The sequence below is a fragment of the Balearica regulorum genome, chromosome 6, assembly GCF_011004875.1.
Source record: "Balearica regulorum gibbericeps isolate bBalReg1 chromosome 6, bBalReg1.pri, whole genome shotgun sequence".
In the NCBI taxonomy this organism is placed as follows: Eukaryota; Metazoa; Chordata; class Aves; order Gruiformes; family Gruidae; genus Balearica; species Balearica regulorum.
In genome coordinates this window covers 16245969-16264196 of record NC_046189.1, presented here as the reverse complement: position 1 = coordinate 16264196, position 18228 = coordinate 16245969, and the positions used below count along the sequence as shown (strand labels likewise).

At 40.4% G+C, this 18228-nt stretch overlaps 1 protein-coding gene across 1 annotated transcript in view; it reads left to right on the top strand.

Moving 5' to 3' along the window:
• The first annotated feature begins 749 nt into the window (after positions 1-749).
• Positions 750-18228, top strand: part of PPP1R1C (protein phosphatase 1 regulatory inhibitor subunit 1C) — a 54771-nt gene continuing 37292 nt past the window's right edge. Inside the window, 3 exon segments of the mRNA XM_010306246.2 lie at positions 750-1124; positions 1127-1251; positions 3536-3596. Coding sequence (XP_010304548.2) covers positions 1001-1124; positions 1127-1251; positions 3536-3596 — 310 coding nt within the window. The 5' untranslated portion in view covers positions 750-1000.

Genomic DNA, 18228 nt, shown 5'->3' with positions numbered 1-18228 from the left:
GCTTGGCAGGGTCAGGTGCTCTCAGCAAAGAGGTGGGTTAAGTCAGTGGTCGCCGTGTATCGTTTCATACACTTGTTTTGAATGAAGGTGAAATGAAAAGTGAAAATCAATTATGTTCACCCAAAGGTACTATTGGTATGATTGACCACATTCTTTTCCTGATCTCAGAAGGCGGCACGGATTTTGTACCCTGAAGCAGGATTTGGCCCTCTGAATTTTAGCCATCTAAAGGTGAGGTAACTAGTTTGAGTCATTTTTACTTTTTCTAGGGTTAACGGAGAGAAAATGTCATCTCCAGTAAACACTATATTCCACTTAATCAGGACAGGGTGAAATGCCCTTTGATGTGCCTAGCATGAGGGAGCCCAGGTATCTGGCTTAAATTTCTTAATATCTGAAATCATGTCGAGATGGAGCCCACCAGAAGAGATCGCAGTCTAAATCTGCAAATCCAGCCCGAGGTGCAAACCCACTTAGCACACCAGATAAGCTTCATGAAAGTGCAGGCATCTGTGTAGCATCATCATCAAAAAAATCTTCCTGGAAGAGGTTTAGGAAGGGATTTGAAAGAGCAAAGGCGATTGTTTGATACGTGAGAAGAGGAGAGCGGTTCTGGCACACTGTAACAGAGATGGAATTACTGAATCCACCCCTCCTGCTACCTCCACCCCCAAAAATCTGAAAACTTCCTGCTTTGTGTTCATCAATAATTAAGAGCCCATCAGCAATACTCAGAGGGAGCTTGCATTGCACTTCTGAGCAGCCAGTTAGTAATGTACGGTGGAGAGATCCTCTTTTTCAAATCCCAGGGCTCCAAGCCATGCAATGCTAGTATTGCATTTTCAATTAGCTTCTGAGTGAATGCTTGGCATGTGTAGAAGTGAACTGGTACACAATTAGCTTATTGTTCCTTTCAGCTTTGTGCTGAGAGGATCTGAAGGACTGCAGAAGAGAGGGGAGAGGGGAAAAAAAAATAGCCAAGCCAGTGGCATCTCTGTGGATGTGGACTAAGGGAGTTGCTCGGCTCCGGCAGATTCCCGTGCTGAGTTGGGAGTTACGGCTGTTACTGCGGAGCACGCAGCCGGGCTGTGGGGAGGGCGCCCGGGGAGAGGCGCGGACCTGGTCTCAAGCTCCAGGCTCTTGTCTCCTCTGACTCACCTCAGCATCACCATGGAGCCCAACAGCCCTAAAAAAATACAGTTTGCCGTGCCACTGTTTCAGAGTCAAATAGATCCCGAGGCAGCTGAGCAGGTAAGGAAGATGAGTTTCTCTTGGTGGTTTGAGGGAATGGGGTAGGAATGGGGGCAAGATATGGGGTGAGAACAGGTAATGCTTGTGGCCTAAATGCTTTTCTAACTTATATTAGTGTAACTAGAGAGTAAATGCTCTGGAGGTTATAGCAATGTCTGGATGCACCCAAAGAGGGAGGAGGAGATGTCCTCTAGCCAGAATAAGGCTTCTTTACCTTGGGTAGGTTTATTCGGTATATATTTGTTGTGCCTTTTCTACAACTGGACTTGTGCCCTGATACATACACTTCACATGAATACACACTCTCAACAAATCAACTAAAGTATATTATTTGTATATGAAGAAAAACATGAAGCTGATAATGGTACCTAATGGAGATATTGCGCAGAAGACAGCTTATTTACCATGCATTTTAACATGAGAATACACGAGTTATGTTTTGCACAAGTTATCATTTCAGTTACCTCCTGTATTTCTCATTATTTTTATATGGTCTTCTTTATGTCGTTGTTACTGTGTTTTACACATTTGAAAAATATACCTGCATAGAAATATGCCTGACTTATGTCCACGTTGGAATTACGTGTGTGCTATTTTAGGTTTTGACTCACTCCCAAAACATACACATACATACAATATATATAGCAATACAGACATCTAAGGAGGAAAAAATATCTACTATTGTGTACAGATATGTGCAGATTGCATAAAGAAGGACACAGGGAATCTTATGAGAAAAGCTGGATAAATCGTAATTAGGTGACCCAGTATATTTCTCTCAGTGCAAGTCCTTCTCGGCATTTGCTTCTATTTTGGTAAGTCTAGTTTTAGATGATACCAGGGGAATATTATAACCTTGACAGTTCCGTGCCATTAGCTACAAAATTATTTGCACCTTTAGGACAGGTGTCTGGTTTCCTGAAGATTCTGATGTTGTGTATCTCTTCAAAGGCAGCCGCCTTTGCCGGAAAATGATGAGTTGTGAGTGACCACTGAATGAAGAAATGCTAGAAGGGTGCAGGGGAGAATTGCTGTGGGTCTTCATTTTGCTCATAGGTACTTCTGAGCTGTGAGATGTCCATACCTTATGGAACAGTCCTGCCATAAATTCAAGCAGGATGTATTCTGATGTTTTGCTGAAATCTGTGAGAACCATAGGATTAGGATTTCCCGGAATTCCCATGTCTTTTGAAATGCTGTGGTCCAAATTCAGCCCAGTATTTATGGACAGTCCTTTTTTTATGTTGTGAGTTTAATTCCAAGTGCTGTACAGTTTCACTGTGGGTGTGTTATGAAATTAAAGTAGTAAATTCTGCTGTCAGCTACAGTTACGCTAATCTGGAATAAACCCATTAACCCCGATGATGTAATTTTCCATTTACACCTCTGAAAGCAAAATTTGAACCCAGCTAAATACAGATGTTGGCTCAGCAACTAAAAAAGAACAAACACACTGACATTGAGGCTTTGTGTCAGAATGGTTTCTACCTTAAATACTCTTGGTCTCTCTCTTAAATTCAATAGAATATCAATAGCCTGGAGGCTTTAGTGAAGCAACACAAAGCTTTCAATGCAAATGTGTGCATTATAGGAGGGTAGTCCAATACCATGTAGTTCAACCAGTGTTAATGGAACAAAAGTACTTAACCAAATAAACTCTGAATAAGAATCAGATACAGTTCAGGATTATATATTGATATGTAAAAATCTGTTCTATAGTTCTCTTTGAAAATGCTATTTTGAAAGTTTTAAGTATCCTTTTTCTTTAAAGAACAATAGTAACACCTCTGGCCACAGTTTAGAAATACCATAAACTCATTGGAAGGCATATATGCAATATCAACTCTCAAGTGCACTTACAAAATATTAATGGTTGCTTGTGAGAGCTATGACAGGATGAGGTATTTGCACACATAAGCTCACAAACTGCTGCAATCATTTTCCTGAATCAAAGCTAAATGTCAATATTTTAAGATATGACTGATACATGTCAGCAGCACATGTCCAAAAACTTATTCAAGATGATTGCAAATCCTAAAGGTATTTTGGAAAGCTCTCCCTCGTGCCTTAGCTTTCCATGTACAAGCAGCAGCATGACCCTGATCACCATCAGACCAGATGAGCAGTCAGTAAGACAATGGTGTGTTGCTGTCCTTTAAATATTTTCTTTTTTAACTTTGCCCGGTCTATATTCAGGAGTGCACCAGATGGATTTTTTGCTTTGCTTTAGGTGTGGGGCAGTTGGTGGGCCCTAATGATTCTCCTTGGTTTTTGCATGTCGCAGATCAGGAAAAGGCGGCCTACACCAGCATCACTTGTCATCATGAATGAACATGTGCCCCCAGGTAAGTGCCAACATACTTCCTAAACCATTGAACTTGTATGCACAGGATTGTCTGCAAATTGGTTTTATTAACTACATGGTTTTAAAAATGCAACATTAATTTCATAGCACTACCTATCAAATAGAACAGTTTGGAGTAAACCCCATGCATATGTGTAACTCTTGGCCTCCAGATAATGTCAATAATTTCAGGATTTTATTCTCCATTTAAATCTTTTGTTGTACGTACAGGAGAATGTGACCCTGATCTAGCACTTCTATCCACAAACCTTTTCTTTCCCTGGGTGGATATTTTGGAGATCCATGAAGTCCTAGTCTTGGTTTTCTGATCTCTAGAGACACCAGGGTGGCTCCAGGGCTAATTCAACAAAGTGAATTGCTTCTGCAAAACAGGTTGTTTTCTAGTTTTCTGAAGCATGTGATGTCTGTTTTCATTATCCCTTTTCAACTGTGAATACATTATCTTCACACAAGACTTCTCCCAGAAGATTTTCTATGGGATGGGACAATTTGAGGTTGCAACTTACTTCATCACATAACTGTGACTTCAGAATGACTCTTTAATAAGCTGTTTAGGGAGTGTTGTAAGAGAAAAAGCTCAGCAAAAATGGATTGCAGGAAAAAGTCCTCAAGACATAATCCCTTTGAAATGCATTACCTACTTTATATCAAACTTTCATTTTCTATAGTGCTCTGCAGCACTTTTTTACTGCCTTATCTCTTCATCACCTGAATTTTTTTTAAAAGCAGTTCAGGCTTTTTCTCACTGATGTGTCTCTTAGGTCATTACTGTATGCACTGGCACCTTGGTAAAACAAAACCCTCTTCGCTCTGTTAGGATCTTCGCTTACTGCACTGTGCTGAGATTCTCCGCTTCTGATTAACATCACTAGTAGCTGAAGTTCCTCAGAAAGTGCAGGAAGAAGCATTTAGAGAGCCCTGCTCTTGGGGTTGAGATCATTGCAGCACAGCACAGAGATCAGGGACGTTCAAGCATGACATATTGCTAAGGTTATATTCTTTTGACACTGAGAGTGATCCATGAGTTTGCTGCAGGGCTAACACCAACCCCAGTTTGGAGAGCATCTTTCTGGTCTGAATTTCAGGCAGTTCAGCTGTCTGTAATGATGCTTGAAAGATCTGCCTTAGACCGACTTTCCTTACCTTAATGGGATCTACAGTGTCTGTGTTGCTAGGATTTAATTTAAAGCAAATTCACCTTGACTGTTAATCTCTTTTGCAATTCACTTTGTACACTTTGTACCGTCATATTTCCTTTTATAAACAGATACTTGGTACAGTACCAAATCAAAACCAAACAGAGAATAAGAACTCTTTTTAATTTACAGGAAATTTTATTGTAAACAAAGTTGTGCATGTCTGTTATCTCCTTTCCTGCAATGTTCATAATACATCTTTAAATAAATCATTTTTATTATGAGTCAGGATTGCAGCAAGTATCAGTCAACTTCCATATAAGCCCAAGAACTTGCATATTCACCTTCTTCACTTATTTATATTTATTCATTTAGATATTATCCCCTCTTACTAGATACTGGGAACTACTATCAGTGAAGGTATTCCTGGTTAAATTATAATCTTGTGATGTTTTTTAATTTTCCATTAAATCAGATAAAAATAAAAACTTCAAAAGTACCTTCATTTTCCTACACCTCACCATGTGGTTTATGCATGAGCATGCACATGCATATGTCCGATTGATATGCTTGATATGGGCAAGTGTGCACATGTAGCTGTGTAAACCCACTGAATACAAGGACTGCAAAGCCAAATTGGAAAGGCAGATGAAAGCTTTACAATGGAAGAATAAGTAGTAAAAAATTCCTTATGGGCTTGATCTTGCAAGGCGCTGTGTGGTTTCTGAAATTACTATACACCTTCAATTTTCAGAGGAGTCAGCTAGTCCTAGGGGCTCTTGACACCTTGCTGGTTAAACTCCAAATGCTAGTCTCTTATTGGATTTTGAATAGAATTCAGTGGGTTGCTGAGCAATGATTTGTCTCAAAAAATGTTGAATTCACCACTGTACATGTTTACAGTGAATAAAATAATAATAGGGTGCAAAATTGAAACTCCAGCAAATTGCTTTAGAGGCCTGATTCCCGAGGTCAATGGGGAAAATGAGGAGCAGAGAATTTGAGTGATACTGTCAAACCACCTATTAGATTGGAGCTGGGCTAGACCAGAATCCTGTCTCTTGAATTTTACCCACTGGACTACTCCAATTCCCTCATTAGGAGCAAAGAGCAAGGGAAGGATATGCTTCCAAGGGTTTGAAATGCATGTCCTAATGCAATTCTAAATGTTTGGATGCCCCTGCAAAGTTTACTGAAATTGTCTAAACATCTTTTATTTTGAAAAACAGAGACAGGCACTTTCTAAGAATCAGACTTTTCTATAGCCTTCTGTTGCAGCTGCTTCTGATTGCAGCAGGAAAAAAGCAGCATTTTTGTGGTATTCTGGTGTTCTGGATGCAGACCCATCTGGAAGCCAGAAGGCAGTAAAATGTGTTTGGACATTTCAGAACTTTATAATAAATTCAGTTTGAATTTTGCTGCACGAAGATCTAAAATAGTTGTTTTGTTCTAAGTCTTCTCATCATCCCTGATGTCTACTACTGCTTTGACGGGAATCTGTCTTCACCGATTTAGGATCTATGTCAGGTCCATTGTGCTATAAGGTTAAGATGGAATATCTACTAAGGCTAAGTCATTTTAAACAGATGACAGCTACTCAAAAACTGGAAGAGTCTGCTTGGCTTCCTTGCTTCCAAGGAGATAGTAAGGGCTAGATCACACTAAATGATGTAAGAAGAAGTGGTAGATGTGACTGCAGGAGCTAATATTCAGCCTTTAGTATAATTGGTGCATTTTCTCCTGTTCACTCTGGTTGACATCTTATATAATTGCGATCAAAGGCAACAGAAGAGAAATTTGAATTGCAAGAGTAGCAATGATTGCAGTGGACAATATGGGCTTGTGAAGCAATGTAACAATGAAGAAAGTTATGAAGTTACTTAAGTCTATTGTGCTTCAGTTGCCATCGATGGAGTTATATTTTGTGAGCATCTGATGTCTGATTTCATAATGTTTAATCAGTTTTACTATCTGTGAAAGCAAACCCAAACATTAGTGGACAGAACTACAAAACCGTGCAGCACCTCATCCTGTGCAGGATGCCTGTATGGGTTACTGAGGCAACCCACCTGTGACCTGCTGTAGCCACAGTTGCTCCACATCTGTACTTTAAAAAGGGAACATAAGCACATGCTTAGTTTTAAAGATATATTTAACTATTAAGCTGCACAAGAGCTTAATCCAAAATTGCTAAAGCTCTCCTGTTTCCTCTTTCTCTTGCAATGTCATTGGAGCCACCAGAAACTGAAAATCACCATACCCTGAAAGCAACCTTTGCTGCGCTGCCGTAACATACAATCTCCTGTCTCCTTACCGTGCCCAGCAGAATATGTATGAAAATCAATTCTTATGATCTGAAATAAAAATATAACTATACTTTAAACTAGCAGAATATCATACAGCGGTGGCTCAAGAAAAAGCTGGTGGCAATATAGAGAAGTGACGGTTGAGGGAGGAAAACATGTCAGAGCACAACTCGGGTTTAGTGTCATTAGGGCTCGCTCTGATCAGAAAACAATGCCAGTGTTTCTGTACGGCCTGGCTTTGTCACAGAGCCAACGCAACATCAAACAGTCTGACCGGCAAAAGCTGTTCAACTTGTGTCAAAGTGTTCAGTCTTCTTGAAGCATTAGAATATGGGTAAACATTAGGATAAACGTCTGCATTTCTGAACTTTGTATGTACTTCTTGTTTCCAACTCTCCTTTCTACTCAGTTGCATGTTTTGGCTTCCCTGCTTGTAGTGTAAATTGTACTTGGTGTTTGGAAAGAAGAAAAACATAGCAATGTGTTTTGATAGTTCAAAAAGCAGAGCTGCCTTTTTGTATTGTGCAAATCTCATTTCAAGGAAGAAAGGGTATATTATCACTGCAAAAGCAATATAAAACATATATTCCAAGCACAACTCAGTACATCTGAGTTTTCTGAAGGCTGGAAACCGTAACTTGAAGACAAGCAAGCTGTACCTGCCTCCAGACAAGGAATTTACTTGCAGCTTGTCTTGGGGCATCAGCAGGTTTTCTCTCTTGTTCCCAGGTGATTTTGCATTGTCCAAAGAGGGTTTCACGCCGTTCAGCTTACTGCCAGTTCCCCAGTGCTCTGCTGAGATGCCTCAGGAGCAGCCTCAATAGTTAGTGCAGTAGCAAACAACACAGCCGGAGGGGTGGTGGGAAGAAAAACTGTCCTAACACCTGTGGCAATCCCTCGACAACCCACAGTAGATTAGGTTTTTCACGCTAAATTGATTCTAGACACTCCCAGACTTTCCACGCAAGTATAGATGTGCTTTTCTGATGATGCAAACTATACCAGCACCACATCTTTGAGGGGATAAATGTGATATGCGCTACCCCAGCATCAATGTTTGTGACTAATATTTGTTAGATTATGCTTCTAGGTGAATGAATGTGTTTGCTTTACATCTAATGATCACATTGTTTTTCTCCCAAGACAAAATACGCTGGGATCAGAAAAGACTGACTAGGTAGGAGACAGCTGTTTCTGGGTGGTGTAAAGCAGTTCTGCTATACTTTCTCAGGCAAAACTCTTGCTGAAACTTGAATCAGCGGAGAACTCTTGATCTCGCAGTTCATGAAAACTGATATGTTTTTCAAGAGCTTGAGATTCTGGAAGGACATACTGCTTACTTTGGTTCAGGAAATAGAAAACGAGTAAGCCAAATAGCTGTTTTCAATTGCAAATTTAGGCTTCTAATGTGGTAATAAAGCATTCAGAAAAGCAGTACATTAATAAAAACTGTCATTAACTGTACTTTTTTTTTTTTGGTCAAACTAGTTGGCCTTTCTATATGCTAAATGTGAATACCATTTAAGTGTGCTGTCTGTTTTTATTTCAGTCTAGGAGTTTGGGGAGGTATGGCAATAAGCAATGAAAAAGATTTGTGTTCCCTCCCACCACAGGATGGGTACAGCTGGGTGTACGTTACCGGTGGCACCAGGATGCTCAGACATCAGGCACTGTGGGTCAGGGCAGTGAGGACCTTCGTGTTCTTTAGATCTGTACTGCAAAGGACTATCTGACACAGTAGAACAATGAAATATATAAAACAAGCATTGCATAAGACCTGACAGGTGATAGGGATTCCAGAACAGAGAGGAAAATGTGTGTGCTTGAAAATATCCTGCTGTTTGCAGGCTGATGTGTGGCTGCAAACGTTCACTGGCAAGCTTCATCCCTTTTTCTTGTGTGCTCTGTGCTCGGATGTTCTTTCGTTTGGGTTACTCTGAATTTGCTCTGCAGTTCAGGCTCACAGAAACCCCTGGGACAAACCACAGCATAACTTCATCACACATATGCATTGTGAGTAAAGACTCCATGATTTGATCCATGAAAATAAAAAGAAAAGCTCAGGGACTTAAAAAAAAAAGAGAGAAAAAGAAAAAAGACAGGAAACTCTACTTGAGCTGTTTTTAATGCAGCCCAGAAGCAACAGCTCACTGGGTCCAAACAGAAGCAATGAATTAAAAAAAAAAAAAAAAAAAGGCAAAAAAATATTTCCTTAGCATCTTTCATGAAAATGCTCCGTTTTCATGAAAGGGTGAGGATTTTATATGTCGTCGTCATCGCCTGCAAAAAGAGCTGTCATGCTCCCTGGAATGCAGTAAAGACAGCAAGCTGGAGGACTAGGCTTGAGTTGGGATGCTCCAGGCACTGCAGTGCCTAAACCAAAGCATATCACCAAAGCAGCCAGATGCACGTTTGCTATTCTTTGAGGTCATGAACATATCAGTTCACAAATATAAAAATTCCCTGGAAACATTTTAGTCATTGTGTGAAACAGTAGGAAATATGTACTATTTCGTGTAGTATCCGAGTAGAGTCTGGACTGCCTCTTCAGTCAGTAAGTAATGCTTGCGAGGAGAAGGGTCTGAAAACTATTCAGAGGAAGTCAAAACAAAAAGGTGTTGTGCATGTTCTGGTCAAAATTCACTTATTTTACCTCATTTTTCCTGTTTATTTTTATCCATGCTTTCTTCATTTTCAGTGTGTAATGACAATTGCATAGGTATGTTTTACGTGAAACGTAGCCCATATGAGCTTGGCTGCTTCTACTGACTACAGCCTGGTTGGCTGAAGTGCGTACATTTAGTCAAAGCAAGAACGAATTCCTCTTGATCACCAAAGCCTGCCTTCCCTCCGCGAGAAGGGGGAGCACGGGATGCAAACACTGCCTGAGAAAGCTCTGGCCTGTGGAAAGGCCTGGGCCAGCCCGGCAGAATGGAAATAGAGGTTGGATATTTACAACTGGGACTCGGATTTCTCTCCTAGATTGGAGAAGTGGTGCAGCTGAGAGGCCATAAAGCCAAAAAAAAGGTTTGCTTGCTCCCAGATTGGGTGGAATTGCATTTATCCATTTCTCTCGTTCCAGCTTCAAACCCACAACATGTGAATTGACGTACTTTTTTATTTATCAGTGCAGCTAAGTCCCTAATGTGTACCGTGACATTACTTGTTCCTCCTGCTCCCTGCCTCCTGTTGGTTTTGTGTTGGAAGGGTCAACGTCCGTGGAACTATCTGAAAGTGAGGGAGGTATTTTTAGAGTTGAACCTTGTACCCTTCATCTGTTTTCCTCGTTCCTTATACAAAAGCACCATAGAAACAGCTTTCTTCCACCCCAGGAGATTATTTGCAAATCATTCTTAATATATATGGCTTCATGTTACAGATCTCCAGCTGCTTGATTATTCAGCATCAGGACTGATAAGCTTTCAGACTGTTTACCTCTGTTATCGCCGTTGTGTGTATTAACACGACAAAGAGGTGTGCCTGGGGTAGAAAACAGCAGCGTGCACAACTGCCTAACCTGGTGAGGAAGTTAGTTGGACAGCTTCTAACTTTATTGCATTCATAAGACTTAATATTTTGCTAGAGGAACGCTAACAGATTTGCGCCGTGCCAAATACTTATACACCTCATACAGCTTGTTTTGGTGAGAATTCCGAGTAGGTGGTGAATTTGTCTATTAAAAAAATGCATGGGGATAATTAACTACTTCTTATAGTCACTGCACTTAAGCTATATGTAATATAGCTACATGAGTATACAATTTGGGAGTTTAGTAGTATTTTTAAAAAAAAGTTTTGATCAAAATAGGTCCAGTTTAGCCTGGAGCAAATATTCTGTTTGTATTTTAAGTGATTTTTTAGAATGGTAAAGAATTTTAGAGACTATTTGAAAGGAAGTCCATTTAAACATCGTAAGACAAAATGCTTTGAATATCAAATGAGTTTGTTTTGAGATTATGTTTAAATTATACTTCAATTATACTGTGATAATACTGATTATTTTTTTTAATCAGGTAATAAACTAAAATCCATTAATAAGTGTTTCAGTCTTGCTGAGGGGAAAAAAAAAAACCAACACAGGGTTTGTCTGACCTCTACTATTTAGTACTTAGTGCAGCACTCATTTACCATGGTGACGTGTGCAGAATAAATAGATAATGCAGACAGATGAGAGAGAACCCAGCTTTTAGCACTAACCTCGTTACGTTCAGAATATTGGGGAGGGGTTGCACTTAAAGCATCAATCAAGATAGCCCCATTTATTGAGCTTTCAGAGACAAAATTTAACTCTTTATATGGAGTAACTGAAGTTAAAGCTTCACTTCAAAATACACTCAAAATGGGAATTTAACAAGTCTGGACCAAAAGCTAACAGAGATTCTGAACAAAACGAAGCCATCAGTCATGAAAGTTTTTGCCAACTACACGAGACTGGACTGCAGAAATTCAGAGAGGGTGCAGGGAGGTGCAGAGCTTTGCTTTGCTTTTCTGTGAGTCTGAGCTGCCTGCGTCACCAGCTGGTGGAAACAAGACCAGCCAAGTCTCTTTTTACAGTAATCAAAGTTCTAGGGTAGCATTAAACTATATGTCTATCGGAAGGAGCTCTATTTTCCCCTTCTCCCCCTCAAAATCCTATTCATGTGTCTGTATTTAAAATCATCACTTCTAATATTTTTCTCAAACAGCTTTACGGGGGGATCGCGATATTATCATAGTAGCAGAATGAAGCACAGTCACATGCTCACTCTTCATGTTTTCCCTGGAATATCTGGGGTGCAGAAGTACCACAGAGAATTAATGTCTTGGCATTATTCATCTTGTGGAACCAAAAATCACTTACAGAATTAGCAGTGCTGAGTAGATGAATGTGCATTTTAAAGGTTGTGTCTTTCACCTGAAGCCATGTCCTTCATTCTGATGAGACCAGCAGAGAAGAGTCACACAGGGCAGAACATGAGCTTGAGCGATGCAGATGGGAAGTTCAATAAAGCAGTGAGTTCTGTTGCATCCTACAGTCCCACTTGTCCTGGTACCTAGACATCCCATAGCCTAAACATTTCAGCACTGAGCCTCCACTGCTCAGAAAAGAGAAAGGCTTGTGGTGATAGTATTCCCTTCAGGTCTTTCTGAAGTTCCCTGCCATAGTTGTTCTCAGACAGTGGTAGAAAGCAAAGAAGATCTGGATGAACCTTTCCAGTTCTTTCGTTGACCACCCCCAAACAGTAATACCTCTGGGATCAGCCACCGTGTAGCTGCAGCACTTGCTCCACCTTCTCCCTGTTACATTAGGAGCTGCAGGACAGCTACAGGATCAGGGAGCAATTTAACCTACAAGCCCAGCTGGTCTGAATGCAACATATTTGTATTACTAAGTGCAATTTTATAACCTTTTCTCTTTGAAGTGGCATTGTACTGATGAACTAAAAAGGGATTGAGAGGGGGGTAGGGGAGAAAAAATAATTTTCCCTTTAAAAAATTGTGATCCAGAAGATTTTTTGATCCAGATTGACATTAGATTTTCACTGTCTATTTTTGAAATACAGTAAGTAGACAGCAGGGCTGTAATTTTTTAGGAATATGCTTTCAAGCCTCCTACAATGCTGATGCTAGTGTGCAACTTAGGCCTTAATGTGTACAGCATATCCCGTAGGAGGGTGTGGAACAGCTCATTCCATGGGAGCCGCAGAGATGTGTTTCTGATTGTGACAGTATGGATGGAGAAGTATAAAACAAAGCCCAGGGTCCCCTCTGTCTCTGGTGTGTTGTGAGGTTAGTAGAAATTCTGAAAAATGCCTTCAGAAATTACAGCTGACTTAGTCTGAGTTAACGATTGCCCGGCCTTTTCCATCCTGCCTAGTTGTGCTGATGGTGAGAATGAGACTATGGAACCTCACTCTGCTGACTCTTTGAAAGCTTAGAAAACCAGACAGTTAATTTACAAAACTGGTGTTCAAATCTTCATTTTGTACAAAGGGTCGTAAACCCCAAGAAGTACTACTATTAGTAGCTCTCTTGATTCATGCATAAGACGATACATGTATGTGAGGACTTTCTGCATGTGCATTCCAACCACAAGCAAGCTGCAAGCAGTTGGCCAGGACTAGCTTTACAACACATTCCTACTGAAATCCTTGAGGTATTATTCCAAAAGGAAGGAAACTGCAAAGGCAGCAATAATAATTGCTGGCTAAGGAAGTTTTATTGTTTTGTATGTGTTTTCTTCTCCCCTGGCAAATGCCAGTTTCCAGAATGTACAATACACAACTGTTCAGGTATGGTATTTTTTTAATGGCTTTATGAGCTATAGCATGCTAAGAAAAGGTTGACTTTTTTAGTTCTGGCTGCTGCTGCTGCCTTTTATTTTAGAGCTTAGAATACTACAGCTCACAACCGAGAAAGGAACTGCTCGCTGTGATAGCTATTGCAGCTGTAACTCCAATGTGAAGATCCTGATCGGAGGGTCCATTCTGAGCCATTTTCCATTGCAATTGATTCCTGTATATGAAGCGATTAGGAAATGATTTAAATGTATATCAGGGGATTGGCTAGTATTATATGCCTGGTAACCATGGATTTTTCTTCATGATCTTTGTATACCTCAGTTGTATTTAGATCTTCAACCTCTTCAATATGCCATTTGAACATAGACTGAATATAATTCAAGCAAGCAGCTGGAAAGTAACACATTACTGATACTGTTCAGTATTACTGGTGAATTCACAACACTGGGTAACTGTCTTCTCAAGGTACTTATCTTCTTTCTGTATTTGAAAATATTTAATGAACATGTTGAGTCTTTTCATGAACTAAAACATTGTTATGACTGAGTCAATGGAGAAAGTAATTGCAAGCTATTTGGGAAGTTTTTGTGCACATGCTTTGGTAACATTTGGTAAAAGAGTAGCCATTATTTGCAAATATTTAGTAGTCTGGCAGTATGCTTTGCTTTGGCAGATTCATTTCAGAGGGACGTTTTTGCTCTTTGAACCTGTTTCTCAGACTATTTGCTGGCAGTCACTCAACCGTTCTGGCCCTCCTCTAACCTCTCAGAAGCCGTCTTCATCTCCACTGCCTGCCTCTTTCCTTCATGTGAGTCTTTTCTTTCCCTGTCGGGTTTCAGGCCAGGTGGAGTTATGCTGTGAGTGTGGAAACTGCCCTTACTCCGTGCAGCAAAGATGTAATCTTTATTGACGTCTGCTTTTGTGTCAGAATAGACCCGGTGTCGGTGTAACCTTACAATGAGATGAGTTCTTCTGCACAGCTGGACAAACTTTCACCATATTGTGCTTCAGGTCTATTTTCCAGTCCTTGCCCTTTGCCTTGTTCCATATCTCTGTGAAAGCCTATTTTTCCAAGGTCGTCTTGTAGTTCAGTTTGGCCCTCTAGTACCGCCTGGGGCACCCAGAAATGCTGGCTGTCAGGTTCCCCTTCCTGCTCACACCAGAAAAATCTGTGTCACCCTGATTTACATTTATTTGCTTCAAGGATAAGGGAATTTTTCTTCAGTCTATTTCAATCTAAAAGAGAGATTTGAGCCATCCTAAATAAATGTGCATAAAAGTCATGCATGTATCACCTTGCATCTTTTAAGTCTTACTTTGCACACTTTGTGACTAGAGTTTACCATCAACCTTCCCAAGAGGTCAAGGATTTTAAATTTCACATCACCAATCACAGCAGTTTTCTTCAGTTTGTCTTACTTATTTTTGTTGAATGATTTAACCTGGATTTTCAAAGATGCAGTGAATATCAATCTGACTGTCATTACTTAGTTTAGACAATGAATAAGAGTTCTGACTAAGTGGCCAGTTTTATTATGGCTGGAGTTCTTTCCCAGTTGCACTAACTCTAGAACTAGTATACTAAATGAGAAAGTAGTTTGCCTTTTTTCTCTCTTTTTTTCCTTTCATTTTTTTAACGAAACTCATTCTATACATCTAGGATATAATCTTAACTTTTAAGTCAATGACAAAACTTCCTGTTGCTTATGGCCTAGTAAAGTCAATGGTAAAACTCATTTTCTGTCTCTCACTTCCCTCAAAAACTCTGGTTTGCCCGATGTGTGTTGCTGATGCAGACTGTAGATTCGCCAGTGTTTTGCACTGAGCAGCCCTCCACACGGCTTGACCTCCTGTGCCGGACTCCTTTTGCCTGGAGCACCCCGTCACGCCCCGCTGAGCCGGGCACTGACAGAACTCCTCTTTGCGGAGGGTCAGAGCGTAACAGGCAGCGCAGATTTGTGATGAAGCTTAACTTTGTTGCCCTGGAACCAGAAAGCAGGACTTTGCTGGTAACCAAATGGTGTTCGTTTGGAACTAGTTATCTAAGGGAGGTCTGAAGCAAGGCAGAGACCCGGCCCGGAGCTCTGCACACAGTGACACCCTGTGGTCCTGCCGGAGGTTTCTCCTGGCTCTGATGCCATCAGTCCACACTGCTCAGATGCAAATTATATGAAAAGATTATCTCGGGGTCATTCCTGGCAATCTAGTGAGAGATTTTTACTGGGTCCAGAAAATGTCTCATCTGAGACATCAAAAGCAAAAAAAGACTTTTACTTACCTCCTTCTGGTTCCTCTTATTTAGTCAGTTGCTCTTTGAAAGCCATCTCTGTTTCCTTCAGCAAAGAGGAGTTTGCGCTGCTTAGAAAGCAACTAAAAGAAAGCAACATCAAGCCCAGCATTGTTTATATTGTGATTTAAAGTCAATCTTTACATTAGTTATCCAAACAGACTGTTTATTTCAAGCGTATTTTGTATTTCTCCCTGCATTGATTACTTTCTCTGGGAAGACCTGCCAAGTCTGTAATTGTCCCCATATGATGGATGAGGGACTTCATGTCAGGAAGGTCTGCTCTGTGTTCCCTGCTCACCTGACCCTTTCATGGAGCAGGGCTACAGAACAGGACCTCTTGTCCTGTTGATCCTCCTTCTGCTTGGAAGGATTTTTTCATGACAGGTTTCTCCACAAAGCCTGTTTTGTGTTCTGTTACGCAAAGCCAGGACGGTATCAGAAAGAGCCCTACAGAGCTGGCAGCAGCTGGAAGACCACAATCAGGAAGAAGTGTAACTCCAAGAAGGCAGACAGAACAACTTAGTCCTTATTAATAAGAAGGGAGAAAATAAATAACTAAATTTGAATTCTCCTCCAATGTATATTTTGAGAAGCTGTATTTGATTTATGAGACTTATTTAGAATTTGTTTTATGTTCATATTTAATAGGTATTGTAGGGAAGGAGAATGAAAAGTTGAAAACAAAATGCTTAAGAGAGGGATGATTTTTTTGTGCTTGTTGTAATAATTCATGACTGCTCTGTGGTAAGGCTGCAGACCTGATTCATTACTGTTACATTCTAGTTTAATGCCAGTGAAACTAGACTGATTTCCATGAGCCTGGCATGAAACTGGAATAACAAAGTGGTGAATCAAGCACTATAATTCCCTTCTGAGATTCATGTGATGTAAACAAATACATTCAGATTCACATTCGAGGTTTGTAATGGCTCAATTTTCTTCCAAACCAAATTATGGTCTCAGAATGTATGTTTTAAAGAAATTTTGATCTGTGTAATTTATGAAAGGTGGTTTTATTTCATTGTTTTATTTCATGGTTTTATTTCTTATGGCTGTGCAGTTGAAAGTGGGTCCTTGGATACTGTCTGTATGATGTTCAGAGATACAGATGCTGTTTGGATCAGATGCTGGTGCGTCTGTTGGGAGAAAAAAGATGATCGTTCTTTTCTTTTAGACGTTGACTTTAGGCACTGTTAGGAAGGATTTGGTCTAACAAAGGAGATTGCTGCCCCTACTCTCAGTACTAGTAATGGCTACTTGAATATTGAAGGTGAGAAATACAGAGCTAAGTAAATATAAATGGGCTAATTTACCTGGAAATAAAATATTTGTGTCCAAAAAGCTGATTTATCTGGTCTGTGGCATGTTAGTGAACTACAGAGGGCTGGTTACAGTTAGGAGGTGGTTGGGCAAAGCTACCCTACGATCTCTTCCGAGCCAGAGTGACGAGAGGTCTCTTGGTGACAGTGCTGTCAGGGTAACGTGGGACCTTTCCCATGCTACACACCTCAACTGCAAATGCCTCATGGAATAAGCATGAAAATGTTTGTCTATATAGCAAATTCCTCTCTCCCCTACGTTTTTATTAATATTTCCTATACAAATCTTGTTATTAGTGTTCCCTAAAGGGCCAGGCAGTAATTCAGCTGCCGATTAGTGTGTGAGATGCAGCAGAACCGCAGTGTACACGCTCTCTTGTCAGCACTTGACAGAGGAGGGGAGCAGACCCTCCAGCTACGTTTACCGCAGCAGCTGGGATACTGGAGTTTAATGAGGTGCTTCTGCGATGTGAAGATTTTCAGAAACATATACTCACGCCAGGAGGGCTTACCAGGGAATTTTTTTGTAATTAAATGTAATTACATTTATACCCATAGTCAAGTTTTCATTGATAGATACAGGCAAATAAAAACCAGCAAGCAAAGGTCAAACAATTAGCTACATAAGCATTTTTTGTTTGCCTTTTTGGGCTTTTTTCCTTTTCTTACCTCAGTGGTTTAGTAAAAAGCGATGAGATGCTAGCTGATCTGGCAATGTGTAGTAAGAACTCTGGCAAAAGCAGAGCATGAAATATTTTTTGATCTGACTTAGTCTTCTGGAGGAAAGAGAAAGCAGATTTGAGAGCAGAAAAAACAAAACAACACGATGCCAGTCATTTTCTAAATCAGATTTCAGTGAGCTTGTTTTATAAACACCAATGGCAAATACAAAAGGTGGTGGTCAAACACCAGTGACACAAGCTGGTAGATTTAAAAATACCCTTATTTTACTGATGAAGAAATTGAAATGTGAAATGACTGAAGCCAAATTTTCAGAAAATTTCAGGTTTACCTGCCAGCAAGTGGAAGGAGAATGAAGAATTATCTGCTTCTTTTCTTAGCTCCTAAAATCATGTGGGTCAGTGCCATTTAAATGTAAGACTTTGGAACAGGTGATCTGCCTTGTTGCACAATTAGCACACAGCGAGGCAGGGAGCAGAGCTCTGCCGCCCACTGCCCAAGCACACAAGCATCCCCCAACACCGCAGCAGGAGCAGAGAGCCACCCTCCTCTTCATCACAGGAGATGGATGGCTAAGTGGAGCCAGAGCCGGGAAAATTA